At 36.1% G+C, this 16,071-nt stretch overlaps 2 protein-coding genes and 2 non-coding genes across 7 annotated transcripts in view; 2 read left to right on the top strand and 2 right to left on the bottom strand.

The window, feature by feature from the left end:
- On the bottom strand, nt 2,023–12,214 carry LOC109829891. 4 transcript variants are annotated; one of them, XM_020396971.1, is made up of 8 exons: nt 11,889–12,028; nt 11,395–11,471; nt 11,115–11,288; nt 3,369–3,516; nt 3,135–3,236; nt 2,999–3,066; nt 2,659–2,835; nt 2,023–2,413 (listed from the first exon to the last, which is right to left on the bottom strand). In XM_020396971.1, the coding sequence occupies exons 3-8, from the start codon at nt 11,205–11,207 to the stop codon at nt 2,327–2,329; spliced, it is 675 nt and encodes a 224-aa protein (XP_020252560.1). In that variant the 5' UTR covers nt 11,208–11,288; nt 11,395–11,471; nt 11,889–12,028; the 3' UTR covers nt 2,023–2,326. The 4 variants fall into 4 exon arrangements, with proteins under 4 accessions (XP_020252560.1, XP_020252562.1, XP_020252558.1 ...); XM_020396973.1 differs by lacking the exon at nt 11,395–11,471 and having other exon boundaries at nt 11,889–12,026; XM_020396969.1 differs by lacking the exons at nt 11,115–11,288; nt 11,395–11,471 and having other exon boundaries at nt 11,889–12,214.
- On the top strand, nt 12,348–12,419 carry TRNAH-GUG. The gene has a single exon. It is a non-coding gene; the product is annotated as a tRNA-His (tRNA).
- On the top strand, nt 12,718–12,790 carry TRNAR-CCG. The gene has a single exon. It is a non-coding gene; the product is annotated as a tRNA-Arg (tRNA).
- The window catches only part of LOC109829612, a 5,304-nt gene continuing 2,504 nt past the window's right edge, over nt 13,272–16,071 (bottom strand). The window contains exons 2-4 of the mRNA XM_020396672.1: nt 15,728–15,895; nt 14,248–14,828; nt 13,272–14,157 (exon numbers count right to left, since the gene is read on the bottom strand). Coding sequence (XP_020252261.1) covers nt 13,272–14,157; nt 14,248–14,828; nt 15,728–15,877 — 1,617 coding nt within the window. The 5' untranslated portion in view covers nt 15,878–15,895. The remainder of the gene's footprint in view (nt 14,158–14,247; nt 14,829–15,727; nt 15,896–16,071) is intronic.

Genomic DNA, 16,071 nt, shown 5'->3' with positions numbered 1-16,071 from the left:
TACATTCATTCGAAATGAACTAAGATTATTGAAAATCATGAGTAAAATCTCATGAACATCGCAATTTTCTATGTACACATAACAAATTTACTTTCGTTCAAAGTAAACCTAAATTGACAAAATTCGTGGCTTATTTGCTCATGAAAATCATAGATTTTGATTTACATACAATAAATTGACAAGAATCATGAATTATAGCTAAGGAAAATCTTGAAATTTGATGTGCATATAATTTATATACATTCATTTAAAACAACACAAAAGTTGTCTAAAAAACGTAGGTTATAGCCTATGAAAATCACATATTTTAATGTACACATAAAAAAAATCGTTCGAGCTGAACCAAAATTGATAGAAATCATGTGTAATAGCTCATGAAAATCACAAATTTTAACGTAGACGTAATTTGTTTACATTATTTCAAAATGAACCAAAATTTTCAAAAATTATGGACTATAAGTCTATAACCTATGACAATTGACATCCTTTTTATGCTCCTTGCTTTTTCTTTTTCTTTTTTAGTACTCTGAGCTCAAGCTCTTTTCGCTACCTTGTTAACCCACTTCTTTTATTACAACCCCTCGAGTTAGCATTTCACGGATTTGAATCCTCTGTACTATTAAAAACTAGCATAGGGATTGCTACTAATTTTGTTACCTCGTGAACAGTTATGCTTTACTCTAAAAAACCTAATACTTACCACAATCCTAAAATTTCAACTCTTGGGTTGGTTAGGATATCTTTTTTTAAGAACGGAGGGGAGGTGTTGGGAAAGTTACAATGCTCTAACGATCCTAAAATTGTGTTTATTTACGTTTTCTAGTAAGTGAGGGGAATGATTGGGAGGGGTTAAAAAGAAGCAAATTTTCTCGCTTTCTTGAGCCTGCTAAAGCGGGCGGACAGACTAGGAGGAGAGTGGTTGGATTTTAAGTGAATTGCTCCGTTCTCTTTCTATTGTCTACTCTTAACAAATACAAATTAGTTTTATGAGCTTTGCTACAGGGACCCAAAATATTAAACCAATAAGTGGGACATGTGAGGTGTCCCCCTCCTATTGGATAATAAGTTGGTCATCATTAATGATGACCAACTCATTATCCAATAGAAGGGGGACACCTCACTTGTCCCCCCTATTGGTCCCATATTTTGGGTCCTTGAGGAATTTTTCTAGTTTTATTACTCTCCTTTCTGTCCCATTGGGCTTAGTGCAATCATCAATCAGTTATTGACAAAAGTAGCACTACACTCCAAAAGTCACATAAATTATTAGCCCAGAAATTATTCCTTGATTTCTGGTAGCCAACAATTAAAGAAGAACCTGCTCCTTTGTTTTGTGCAAGACTTACCTGATATCCGCACGGATTGAGCTTCATATTATTGTAATTGTGGATACATCAACATAAAAAAAGTGCCTTCTCCATTTTAAATTTCTTTTTGCAAAATAAGTCAAATATCAGTATGTCATCTATGAATAAATCTCCAGTTATGAAGAATTTTCAAGCATAAAGGGATCACAAGTTGGCTGCTCCCCTTGTAAATCCAGTTACCATTATTCTACACAAGGTTCCTGATAAAAAAAAAAAGATGAAACACATAATTTTCATGGGATATGTGAACTGCTGCTGAGTAAAAGTATGTAGGAACCAGGGCATCAGTGGAATTAATAAATAGAACATATAGTATAAGGCAAATTAAAATGGATTGAAACCAAAAAAAAAAAAAAAAGGCAACTAATGTACAAATGCTTATTCCTACTTATCAATCACCACAGTTATCAAATTCATACAGAAAAGTTCTTTCGATAACATAGCAATGGGAATGCTGATAGATAGTGCTGATTATATACACATCTTGATAACAACAATGATCACTAGAATACCCAGGAAGAGGTGATACATGAAAAACATACATCAAATACAAGAAGATAGAAGAATTCAAATAAATACACAATATATAATGCTATTAGCGTGATTACATGAATCTTTGTAACACGAGCGATCACCCAAATATGCAGAACAAGAATATCCAGAAAGAAGTGATACATGAATCACATACGCAGATGATGAGTACAAAATAGATACAACATATAAATATTAGATAATAATATTATCAGATCCCTTGACATTGGAACAGTAAAAACTGATTTTAGTGATACAAAGCAACCAAACAAATACAAATTCTTTACCTTTGCTTCGTGGGATTAGCTAATAATAAATACTAAAATGGACAAATATCCGGATGTTTTCCCAGTGCTCAAGTCTTCAGCTGCTGTCCTAGGCAAATGCTTGATGAGGTTCATACCCAAATGATACAAAATCGAAGAACTCTAAAATATGTCTCGGTGGTGATGACCTGGCATAGAATTGGATTCCTGTGCTCTCTGAAGATAGACCCTTAATGTGTAATTATCCATCTGCACATAGACAATGGGGAAACACCTATCAACATAGTAACAAAATCCTTATCAATTACAAACAGTAGCATCGTGCCACCAAAAAACAACGGAGGATGATCAAGTAAAAACACTCAGGGTCCCCTACTAAAAACTCGATGTGCGTGAACTACGGTTTAATGTATTCACAACAACTCTCTGTAATGGGCTTTTGTGGAAAAGTAATCTTCGAACAATGAGGTGGAATCGTAATTGATTTGGAGTACCTCTAATTTTCGAATTTGCTCTTGACATTGGCTAATGAAATGCTTCAACTGTGGCACTTCTTTTAGCTTCTCCTCTTGCTCTAGATTGCGCTCACGCTGAATTTGAATGCCTTTTTTCAGAATGTTGTTGTCCTTCGATACACACTGAAGATGCTCTTTAAGCAAACCAATCTCCTGCTGTATTAAGGAGACGAAGTTTTGAGAAATAACTCCTGTTAATAAAATAGAAAAAGGTACTCCTCAACTTAATGAAACTATAAGACTATTAACCTCCTTTGACGTCATGGAGTTGTCAATGACATTTTTTTCAAAAGCTTCCAAGAGCATAGTAGCCTTGCACCTCCTTTGACGTCATGGAGTTGTCAATGACATTTTTTTCAAAAGCTTCCAAGAGCATAGTAGCCTTGCCTCTCACATCATCCCAATTTGACACATGACATTTTTTTCAAAAGCTTCCAAGAGCATAGTAGCCTTGCCTCTCACATCATCCCAATTTGACACACTATGCATCTCCTGTACAAAAAGATCCACCCACGAGGATCCATTTTGAAACGTCCTAGAGTTCCCTAAAATTTCACCTGAAATTTATGGACGCGGAAAAGTTATGAAAAAAATAAAGCTTCATGCATAGCATCCATGGATCAGACTAACTTCATCCCCAGGCCACTCAAAACCAAGATTCATGGAGGCAAGATGGAACCGTGTTCTACCTTCAACGGCACTTTCATTTGAAAGAGCTGTCGCATTCAAGCTTCTTGCTTCATCTGCCTTAAGATTGCTGCCAAGGCAAAGGGCATTTAGATTCTTAATGGCATCATCAATTTTGTTATCATGGGTTTCCAGAACCAATTCCACAACCTGAAATGATAATTGAATCCAGTATAGTATTAAGTTTCAGTCTTTCATGTAACATGAAAAGAACAAGATCTCTAGATATACAACAGAAAAAGCATTTTGAATTATATGAAAAAGGCACAGCCTTACACAATGTAATGACAAGTAATGGCTTGTTATTCCCATTCATTGTCAGTAAAAATATGTGATTTTATGTAGATAAAGCAACATCATTCATACACTTCTGTGCACTCTCCCAAGGAACGTCATAATTCAGGCATATCTTTATGTAGAGAAAGTAATACCATGCATATACTCAAATGCATCCACAAATTAAATTGAAGTATGAGCATCATTAATCATGCATTTGAATGTTAAAGAAAGTATTACTCAAGCTAGAGTTTGACATGTGTAGATAATAATATATCATAAAATTTTATGAGATGCCAAAACGAGTATTTGATAAGGGGTTGTTCCATTCGCATGGAAAAGCCCAGAAAGGGGTTTCCACCACCTGACACCCCCACCACGGAAAACAAAATGCCAAAAATGATTCCATTTCTTGTGTTTGTTTCATTTTGGAAGTCATGGAAATAGAAAATGCGTGCTACATCATCAAAACTAGAAGTTTTACTTCTGAGCTAAGAGCTCCGAATCGGGTGCAAAACAAAATAAATGTGATTAAGAAGTCACTCACTGACTCTTGGTTTTCTCGTGTGAAGAAATATGGGAAAAGGGATTAGGGTTAGAACTACAGCTATTTTGCCCTTCCCGTCTCCCGCCTCCATTACTCACAGTAAAAAAACCTTTAGGTTGGGGCAAAATTGGGCATTACAATCACTGTTCCCTCTCCACCATTTGGAACTTGTCTCTTTTAATCGCGTGAGGCCATTGCTCAGAGTAAAAAGCCCTAAAGCTCGATGACTTTTGTTGATTTGCTGCTACATACATAGGTTAATCATGTGGAATCTTGGTCTGCTTCTTTAGTTGATCTATTTACTGATTTAGTTCTGAGATTGTGCAAATTCAGCAAGATCTAACTGTAAATAGGTGGATATGTCGGATACTCGTCCCTTCCCTGCTAAAAACATTGTTAAAACTTTATCAAAAGTTAATTTTTTTACAAGCAATAACCTTTGTGAATTTTTGACAAAAAATTCTTTTTAGTTTGCTCAGTGTAATTTAAGCATGATAACATGTTTAAAGATTTTGAGTCTTTGATGCTATTTCTTGGTATTATTTTAGATTTCTATGTAATTCCATGTGCTAATTTCAGTTAATGGGGTTATGTGATAACTAATTAATGGCTAGGGGTGTCTGCTTTCATAGTATTGTCTTTATTAATTTAAATTTTCAACAGTGCTATGATGAGGGTCACTACACGAGATATGCAACCAAATACTCGTTTAGCACTGTATAGGCATGACAACTAAAATAATAAAATATACAGCCTACAAATGTTTGTTGAAAATTTTATTGGTGAGGCATACTTTGACGTTGATGATCAAACTTGAGCCCATCAGCCTCATAGAGTAACATTTGTGTGTTTTTTTCCTTTTACTTTTCTCTACAAAGTGCTACGAAGATTGAGTTGTTTTAACTTGATTTCTCATTAATAATGTTGCACCAAACATAGATACATTATTAACCAAATTGTTCTATTATAAAACAAGATAAAATTACAGAACATAATAGATAGAGGCTAATGTGTAAAATAAAACTTTATATAAAACAATATCCTACTGGGGTTCTCATTCTCACTTTAATTCTTCATTGAGAAATTTGTCGAGGCATGCTAGCTTGCAACATCCTTCAATTTCCACTTGGAAAACCCTTCTTAACCTACTCTATAGCCATGCTGTTGGAGATGTGCCTTCTCCTAGTTCTTTAGTTCTTTCCCTTTGCAAAACAAACATTTTCACACATCTTGGTCAACCCCCGACTTTTAGCTGTCTAACCCCAAGTGAATGCAATACTTCCTCCATCACATCTTCCATTTTTTTCCTCCTCTTGATCTGAAATAGACCAGTCTTCATAGTTCTCAAAGGTTAGCATTTGATGCTTCAAAATTTTTTTGATCAAATTCATATAATTCATATCAATTACTTCAAGATAATTATTGAAAGGTAAGGTAATAACATTGGGTGGTCATACAAATGATTCTTCACCTTAGTTTATTCCTCTCCAGCTCATCTCCACTTCAAATGGTTCTTCAGATTTGCTCCAAGCATCGTTAGCATGCTTCTTCTTTTATAAAGGGAAATGGAAATGAAGAGGTAGTTGGTTGAAACAAATGTAACTTTTAAGTGTTTGGTGACCCTTTAACACTTCATGCAAAATTGTATAAGGGGATAAAGGTTTATAAAGGAAATGTATCAAATTGGTTTATGCGATCATTCACATTATATATTAAATCTTTTCAATAATAAATGACAGATTATTGATACAGATGACGACTTAGCATGCTTTATATTCAGTTCTTGTTTCTCAACTTGATAGTTACAACCTGTACTGGTATGACAGTCTTAACTAATATCTGATAAATGAGACAAGAGGTAATTATGCTTGACTCAGTCAAGCATATATAATATGGCTATGGTGGTTGATTCTATGATGCTATAGTTGCTTATAAAGTTGCACTTCTACAAATTATGGGGGTTTTGAAATTGTTGATGATAAATCAATTTCTAGTTTTCTACACTTTTGAGTAAGCTATGATATTGGTCACGATTTGAGATTAGCAACGCACATCTAATATAACGATGTATTGGATTGCTAACTATGATAAGTTTGACTTTTTCTGAACCTTATTGCCATCAGAATCTTACGTGGCGTTTTACTTTCATCATTTGAGGAATTTTAAGACTACAAGAAAGGCACAAGTTTAAATACCCTACAGTTTCTTGTACTTTGCACTTATATAACCTCGCTTGTTTTTGCTTATATACCCCAAAGTTTTTAAAACTTGCCCTTATGTATCCTCACTTATTCTTCGCAACACTTAAATACTCTAAAGTTTTTAAAACTTGCACTCAATTATTCTAAAGTTTTTAAAACTTGCAAATATCCTCAGTTATGCAAATGCAAAGAATTTTCCCCAAAAATTCTCATGCAACACTCATTCTAATTTTCACGTTTGCGCCCTGTATCGCAATTTCATGTTTGCATAATAAAGAGTACTAACATGCCAATTTTAAACAATTTAGGATATATAAATGTCACAAAAATAAAGTTCAGGGCACATAAGTGTAAAGTGAGGTTAGTTATGCAAATGCGAGAATTTCCCCTAAAAATTTACATGCAACACTCATTCTAATTTTCACGTTTGCAACCTATATGACAATTTTCACGTTTGCATAATAAAGAGTACAAAGGTGCCAATCTTAAACAATTTAGGCTATATAAATGTCACGAAATACAAGGGTATATAAGTGCAAGTGAGTGAAAATATAAGATGTTTAAGTGATATTTAGCCTATCTTTTTCCACTAAGGATTAGATTCATAACTTTAATTTTTTTCATCTGAGGACAATTTGGATTCACAGTTGAATCAGAGAATGGATTTGAGTTAACTCCCTTCTTGACATAGGAAAGAAATCAAGGTTCAAGCCTCTTCTTTACATACAAAAGTACATGAAGAACAATACCTCCAATGTACAAATAGGTATAAATCTATATCCCATTTCAAAATCTTGTTGTCATATTAAATTATTTTTTGGACCACCTTGGCTCCGTCACTGACTACACACACGTGTTTGTGTCTCTGTTTCTCAACTTATTGATGGTTGCAAGTCATGTTATGCCAGGTTTCAAGATATTATAGTGTTTTACATGTAATATTCAAGTTATTTTGTGTTTGGTCCCAAGTTATCCCAAATTGCATTTTGATCTCACAATTTTGTTTTGAACTCAAGTTGTTGATTTTATGATCTTTATATACACTATATCAATTTTCATGAGAAACTTTGAAATACATTGATTCATTGAGAATTCATATCATTTACAACTTACGAGTACATAATTTTCATATTGCAATGACTTTCTGCATGCTTCAATTGTTTCTTCAAGTGCTTTATATTCTTGGCTTTTTTTCTCCATAAAAGATTTCATCAACCTTTGAACTGCTCTCATTAAAATCACATTCTCCATTTGCCCATGCAAAGAATTAGCATTTTCTTTTTGGGTATGATGCACAACCCCAAAAATACTTCCCTTTGTTTTCTCTATTTTTACATGACTTCAATGCTATCAAAATATCACAGTAGCACATTATCGGGGTTTGCTTCATATTTGTCACTTGCAAGCAATTTTGGTTTCATAATTTTAGTGAGGCTACCAAATTTTGCACCAATGTGCATTGCAGCCAATGTTAAACAAAGCGCTAGGTAGCCTAAGCGCCAGAAACGGATAATAAATGCATTAAATTCATAGAAAATCACAAAAAATAAACAATATCATAGATTCATAATCAATTCTACATAAATAGACTAAATGGTAACTACTAAGAAATACCAGCACAATAAGTTAATGTCAATGACACAATATCCCAATTTCAGAACCCTAATGCTCAAATTATCAGCAAAAATAAAATAACATGAATAGTCTATACGCTAATCATCTAATATGTTTACCTACCATGCATCTCTCCTTCGTGAGGATTTCTATTTTTGTTTAAGTGGGTTTGCTGAAGGTCAAAAGAATTGGAGGAGGTGTTCATAGTTGGAGGAGGCCGAAGGAGTTTGAAAGTGGTTGGAGCACAACGGAGGCGGCAATGGAGAAATTCACGACCAAGCCCTAAGCGATGCAGTCCGCAAAAAGCACCGCCTAGGCTTAGATGCTCCCAAGACCAAGGCGGGCGGCTTAGATATTGCCTAGGCCTTGGCGGAACCCAAGCGGCTGGGCAAGAGCTTTTTAAAACATTGATTGCATCTATTTTTCAGGATACCTGTTAACATACTTGGTGAAGCAACAACTTCATAAACTATAGCATTATAGAATCGACCATAATAGACATTATATATGTTTGGCCCAGTCAACCATCATTGCCATATGTATCAAGTATTAGGAAATCGATTAGACAATAATACCAATACACATTGTATAGGTTGTAAACAAGTTGAGAGACAAGAATTGAGTGAAAAACATGCTAACTCGTCATCTATATAAACCATAATTAATGTCATTTATTATTGAAGAGATTTACATATGACGTGAAAGATCACATAAACCAATTTGAAACATTTTCTCCATAAATCTTTGTCCCTTTGAACAGTTTTGCATCAAGTTTTAGATGATCACCATGCACTTAAAAGTTGCATTAGTTGATAAATAATGTTTCAATCAACCACCTCTTCATTTCCACGTCCCTCTATAAAAGAACAAGCATACTAATGATGCTTTGGTGATCCTTTCTCTACAAAGAATTTTCCAACCAACTTGCATGAGGATTTCTATTTGTTTTCAATCTTGGAAGCGGCAAATACTATAGGAACCACCTCCCCCCCCCCTCTCCCTGCCTCTCTATATATTGAATAATCAATCCATCCAGAAACCAACAATTTGGAATAGACGTTGAAGCCTCCTTTGTTTGAAGGGAACCCTTTTATGTATCTTGTTATAGATATTTGGATTGGCTCTTATCATTATTAATTTATTATTGTTTGTTATTTGACTTTTGGAGTACGATTTGCCAATAGTAAGCCATGTTTGTATCCTTAGTAAGCCTTGTTTGTATCAGATTTAAGCAATATACATTATTTTAGTCTAGAAGAATCTTAACTCAATCAAGACACACCTTCAACCTTCACAAGCTCCATCCTAGCCTTCGACCAACACACTACAAACAATTTTGAGGAACAATGGATATTTCAGGTCTCGAAATTGGTGTTGACTTTGGAGATAATTGAGGAGAGAGTTTTCGATTTTTTGGGAGGTGGGATCGGTTTTAGGTTTTGTTTGGAGGATTGGTTTCTTACAGAGTGGAGATAGAGAAAGAAAGATCGCGTGAGGGAGGAGTTTCGAGTGGGTTGGGGATATTTTGGACTTTGTGCTCCCTAACTGTACGCATGCTAAGTTAACCCTAAATTATGCTATTTGGGTTTAAAGACAAATACATAAAGTTGTTTGGGTTTTTAGGTACAGTTAAAACTACTGTGTTTAAAAATAAACCAAGGTAAAACTTTAGGTTAAGAGGCAATTGTCACAATTATTGCGTTTTGCACCCAATTCCAAACTATAAGCTCGGAAATTAAAATTCCAGTTTTGAAGATGTAGCACGTGTTTTCTACACGAGGTTGCAAAGTAACTTCCGAAATGAAACTAACACAAGAAATGAGGCAGTTTGGGCATTTTGATTTCTGTGGTGGCGGTGATGGAAACCCCTTCTGGGATTTTCCACGCGAACCACACAAACCCTAAGCAAGGTTTTAAATATCGGATGTCGGGTTCATGTCGGACGGCTGAAATCCATGTCGGATAGCGGAAATCGGGGATATATCGGGGGACATGGACTAAATATCGGATTGCCATATCGGGTGATCCACATATGTATAATATCATGCCCTAAATGTAATCTAACTATCTAAGCATTCCTAAATTCATAACTTCATGACTCTGCACATTTCAACATTCATATGCACATTTAAAATAAAATAAATCTCTCCTTATTAATCAATAATCATTAGCCTATTATTAATCAGTTAGCCTATTATTAATCAAGTGATCAAACATCAAGTAATCATTAGCCTATTATTAATCAAAATAGTCCACAAACCAAACATTCACGTGTGAAGAAGAAAAAAAGAAAAAACAGGAAAATCGGCCGATATGGCCGATTTTCCAAACAAGAAAATCGGCCGATATGGCCAATTTTTCGCCGATATGGCCGATATGTCGGTAAAAAAAGATATGCGACTTGTTTTTCCCCGATTTGTGTCGTTGGACCCCTCAATCCGCTATATCGGCCGACATGTCCGACATGTCGGCCAATATTTAAAACACTGACCCTAAGTATACAACTTGGCCTCTGAATCATGCAAAAAAAGGACGTGTCATCACTATTAACAACTGGGTACCAAAAGGAGCAGAAATAAAGAACAAATGAGTATATTCTGGTAGAAAGAAGGCAGCTTCAAAGATGAGAACCACTTATACTCAGCTACATAATTGTGAGATTCTTTGGAAACCCCTCCTCAAAACCGTCATAAAGTTCCTATGAACCGATTCTCAATGCATTTTTGAACCAATTTCCTACAATAAGCTAATTGGTTCCCCAAAATTGGTGTACCGTTTACAAGGATGCAAGGTGCAAAGTCCCTTTAAAGTGCACATGTACAAGACAAAATGCAATGTGCACAATCGAGTGAGGAGAGGCATACAATAGAATATATGATTCAAAACTAAATACCTATGTTAATAAAATGTGAAATGAAGCCATGATCCCAATACGCGCTATGTGAAAAGAAAAATAGAATAAAAAAAGATCTCTATAAGAAAGAAACGTTTAAGTATTTTGTAAGAAAAAATATTGAAACGTATAATTAGCGTTCTAGATTCTAGTTTTCTGCTATACACGATGGAATATAATAAGCGCACCCGAAAAAGATTTACAACCTACCACTTACCAAAGTTGTGTACCAAAGCAAGCTACCCCCCTCGAATCCAAATTTTTGAAGTGGCGAATTGCATACCCGATTTTGTACCACGGTCCGCCACATATTGCTACTATGTAACTATGCTCAGCTATGTGAATACTCTAGTATGCCTTCAAGCAATTTTGTTCCCATGCCATCTTACTCCTACAGCCATTAGTCATATGTGGTTCAAGAGCATCTAGAGTATCGCCAATTCAACCATATAGGGGATAAAAAACCAAAGCACGAGAAGCATAAGATTAAACATTACCTCATAGAGCACAAAACTTGAGAAAACAATTTTGTTGATATGTGCATTGCAGATGCTTAAGCATTATCCTTATCTAACTGTAAAATTAAAGAAATGGAGAATAAATGGTAGACAATAAATTTGATTGGGTTTGTTGTGAGAGATAAATATTCAGTGATTAAACAAAAGTGAAGAATGTGTAGGATAAAATGCCATCATGGTATGCTAAACTTCCTCAAAGTCAATTATTTGAATTTTACACAATATTAGGTAGCATTAAGTTTGTCGGGAATAAGAAAAGATGAAGATCCTCAACCATATCCGATGTTTTCAAAAGTAACCATTAATTGAAAGCTAATTAACATCTCGATCTTCTTCTTCTTTTTTTCAAAGATCAAATCTTTTTTCACAATTAACCCCGATCACAAAGCAAGAGTTTTTCTCGCAAATGTTCATGTAACAGCACGAATCAATTTCATTTCTCCAGTAAAAACACATCAAATTCATCAATATACCTTGCGATCCACCGAGGGAAACATCCGAAGCAAAACCGAAAGCTTATCCTCAGATCCAAACCCTAGGTCGTAGAATCGCGTCGGAGATCCGAAAGGGGAGCAGCGTGATCGCTTCGCCGACGGACCCTGCGAAGACGGGGATCCGAAGACGTCCTCGAACCCGACCCGCTTACCGCAGATTCCAGCGGACATGGCCCCCCTTCCCTTAGGGTTTTGGAATGGAAGAAGAAGAAGAAGAAGGAAGAGGATCCGATAACCCGTTTGAGGTCGATCCTTATCCCTTTCTTTTTGACAAAAACCCTAGAGAGTTTGATCTGGAATTGCGTCGCCGTTTAAATAATTTCGTGTTTGTCCAAAGGAAGCATGTACGTCGTCATTACGTTAGGATTAGGATTAATAAAAGATTTTTTTTATTTACTAATAAGGATTAATAAGAACCAGGAAACAGTAAAACACAATGTGGCTGTAGTTTAGTGGTAAGAATTTCACGTTGTGGCCGTGAAGACCTGGGCTCGAATCCCAGCAGCCACAATATTTTTTTAATATTTGGTTTTTTCATTTTTTTCCTTCATGTTTATGCATTTGTTCATTTGTAATGAAAGATACTGGTTTAGTATTTTGTATTACTTGATTGTTTTTTTTTACAAATGATGTGGTGATGTGGTACGTGGCAGTTTTAAAAATGCAGTTGTTCATGTTTGGTTTAGAATGCTTTGTTTACATGTGAGGTTGCAGAGGAATTTATGTTTTCAATTTCTCACCATCCGCGGGCTTCTGATGCTGCGGAAGAGACTTTAACAATATATATATAGATATAGATATATATAATGATCGCATAGCGAAGTGGATATCGTGTTAGACTCCGGATCTAAAGGTCGTGGGTTCGAATCCCACTGCGATCGACCGATCACATATATAGATGATCTACTCATTTTTTGTAACGGTTGTGAAAAAAACCTTGACCCGTCATTGATCATTTAATTGATTTGTTTGCATTTTCACTGTTTTCTTCTCAATTTGTCCTAGTCTTGCAGGCTATTGAACAAATGTTGGTCCCCTACAAACCTGTAACTGGACAACCAACGCTTGACTACAAATATCGGCTCCCCCCGTCCTTGCGGTATGATTTTACTTATATATGCAACAAGTATCCATTGTTTGTATTCACTGCCTCATCACGTACAGCTGCATCGATCCCGGCCACAACAAAAAAAAAATATATATATAATATATGTTTATGTCCGCCACTTTATTCACTTTTAATTAAAAGAAGAAGAACAAAAAATTTAACTTGCTAATTAATTAGGTACACACACATCTTTTATCTTACAAGTAATTTCATACAAATTAACACGACTTGAAGGATTCTCCCACTGCACGAGCTCAAGCACCCCCTCCTCCACCCCCCCCCTCCTCCACCTCCCTCATCTCCCTCATCAACTCTCCCATGCAAAAGCCAATCGCACCGAAGCAAAGCACCAACCGGCTCCTCCCTTCATCATCCACCTCCTTGACGCCGACCCCCTCCACCGCTTCTCTTGAATGCTGAATAAAACAACAAACGACCTTCTCAATCTCCTCCTCGTCCACGCTTAGAGTGCTCCAGTTGGCCCACGGGCTTACTCCTGATCCTTTTCTTCCTGCAGCCTCAACGTCATCACGACCATCTTTGCTCTTCATCAGCTCCTTTTCTAGCTTATCAAGTGATTTTACTAGAATGACCTCCTCTAGGCTCTTCACCAAACCGCCAACCAACTCCTTGAACCTGTTCAGGTCTCCTTCGACGCTCCCCTTAATCTCACAACCCTCTCGTCTCAACGTCTCCATTCCATGATCAAAGAAGAACAAGAGGTCCCCGATCTTGGAAAGGGACTCGCATAGCTTTTTGTAACAAGCAACAGGAAATGGCGAGAACCACAAGTTGGGCTCCAGCTCACCCTCTTCGATGCGCTTCTTCAACTCGCTCACTCTCTTCACAAGCTTCTTCTCTTGCTCCTTCAACCCGTCAACGTTTATAATTGACTCGACACACTCGTCGAGCGATCTCAAGCTCTCTCCAAGCTCGCCCCTCGCCATAGTCGAAGACCTCACCGGTTGCAAAACGATCTCAACGAGTATAGAGCAACACAAGCCAATGTAAGCCTCAGTGAGCCTTTGTATAGAGAATATCATAGGTGAGCCGTAGTTTCTCCTCCCTAAAAGTATGATGGCAGAGACGGCGGCGGCGGTGGCCCCCGCTTGGTCATACATTCGGCTTCGGTGCAAGAAGCTGGAGAAGAAGATCCAAGGGATGAGGACTAGTAATCTAACCTCCATTAGGGTTTGAGAGATGAACGCGCCTAAGAGACCAAAAACTGACCCTAGGGCAGTGCCATGAGCTCTAGCAGTGGCCAACTTGAATGTAGACTCCCGGTTCGGAGTGAAAGCGGTCGCCACCATTAGACCCGACCAATATCCGTTGGCGTTGCTGAAGAGGATACCAAAGAGGACAGAAAGAGATATACAAAGGGAGCATTTTAAGGCGATGACGACCTTTTCGGTGGTTATGTTCATGGTCCAAATAGTACTAATCTTGGTGTCTTTGGGTGTTTTCGGAGGAATTAGGGTTTTGACGTCGAGGAGGATGTTCATGGAGAAGAGGAAGAAGAGGGAGGGGAGGTGGTCATGGAGGGTGACATGAAGGGGAGAACAGTGAGAGCTTTTGGTTTCAATGTTTTTGTTTGGTTGTATTCTGAGTCTGGTGATGGTTTGGTCTTTGAGGGAGGATATTTGTTCTTTGAGATGCTGGTTGTCTAGGGTTTTGTGGGGAGATTGAGAGGAGGCGGCTAGGGCAAAATGCATGCCTTTTATGGATGTTTCAATTGCTTGTAGTTTTGCCCATGATATTTTATTGTAGGGTGGCAAGAACTTGAATGGAGGTCTCTCCCATTGTGTGCTTTCCTGTTCACAAAACAAGTTCAGAATGTGTCAAAACATTGTTTGCGTGCAATTTTGCATTAATCGTGAAAACATTGCCAATAAACATTAAGATCTGATGAACCAATATATATAATGAATTGGCTGAGTTACAAGTGTATATTCAAGACGGAGCTATGATCTCTGTTTTCTTTAAAAAAATTATGAACGATAATAGTGATATCTAACCACCTTAAAATTTATTCAATTGTAGAAAAGTAAAAGTTATATATCTATGTACGTAATTTCTCAAAAGATATTTAAGAGGGAATATTATTAATTTTTTAACTTTTCTCCAAAAAGTTAATAATTTTTGAATAAATAGAGAAATTAACATATGCTATTTTTTTGGGGGGTCTAAAAATATATACCCTTACAATAATATAGGTTTTCTTTTTCATAAAACTTTCAATTTTCTGCCTAAAAGTAATTGAGTTTCGAAATTAGAGTGTAAAAATATTTTCCAAATTATAAAAATCACACTCACCCTAAAATAATGGGAATTTGCATCTTCTATATATACTTCCTAGATACTGTTTTTCCAAATGATAATTTTCCATTATATATTTTAATTAGGATGGTTGTACGATGCATTGTAAATTATAAATCATCATTAAATAATAAATATCTTGATTAGAAATTAGACTTAAAGTAAAAAAGTAGACTTAAACTATGCATTTACTTTCTAATTCAAAAGTTCTACAGTGATTTTCGTTATTCATTGGGTAAGCATACACTAATTAAGGTGTTTATCATTATCTTCTCATGGATGATCTAACATGACAATCCACTAGTATACTTCATACATAAGAAAAGCTTAAAGGAAAATTAATTAAGTTTGTTTTAAAAAAAAATATTTGTAAAGATTTGCAAAGAAAATGTACCTTCATGAGCTTTATATTGCTTAGAAGCTTATTGCAGGTGCCAGTCAAATATTTGACCCGAGAGATGTAAGCAGGCATGCAACCTTTGTTATCAGCACAAAACGCACCAACAAAGAGCCTTATCCTTTCAATAGTGATCTCAGTGTACATCTTGCTTTTCTCTTTAACCTAGAATATTTCATTCCACAAGACACAATATGCATTAATAAACGAATTGCATATTTTGGCATAAACCTAGCTAGCAGCCAAAAATATTGAGTGTTTCATGCATGTATACGTCTGATATTGTCCTCGACTTACTGTTATTTTTCATTCATAGATGCATGTCATGTGCAGAAAACACC

This window comes from Asparagus officinalis, chromosome 2 (genome assembly GCF_001876935.1).
Source record: "Asparagus officinalis chromosome 2, Aspof.V1, whole genome shotgun sequence".
Taxonomy (NCBI): Eukaryota; Viridiplantae; Streptophyta; class Magnoliopsida; order Asparagales; family Asparagaceae; genus Asparagus; species Asparagus officinalis.
This window is presented reverse-complemented; position numbering and strand designations above follow the sequence as displayed.

What these genes read in the sequence shown, in the direction of transcription:
- LOC109829891 (XM_020396969.1), bottom strand. Translation starts at nt 12,080, where the DNA reads ATGTCCGCTGGAATCTGCGGTAAGCGGGTCGGGTTCGAGGACGTCTTC. An exon ending in AAATTGGGATGATGTGAGAG is followed by an intron (nt 3,067 to 3,134) that starts GCAAGGCTACTA and finishes ATGATGTGAGAG; the next exon opens with GCAAGGCTACTATGCTCTTG. An exon ending in AGCAAATTCGAAAATTAGAG is followed by an intron (nt 2,414 to 2,658) that starts GTACTCCAAATC and finishes GTCTATGTGCAG; the next exon opens with ATGGATAATTACACATTAAG.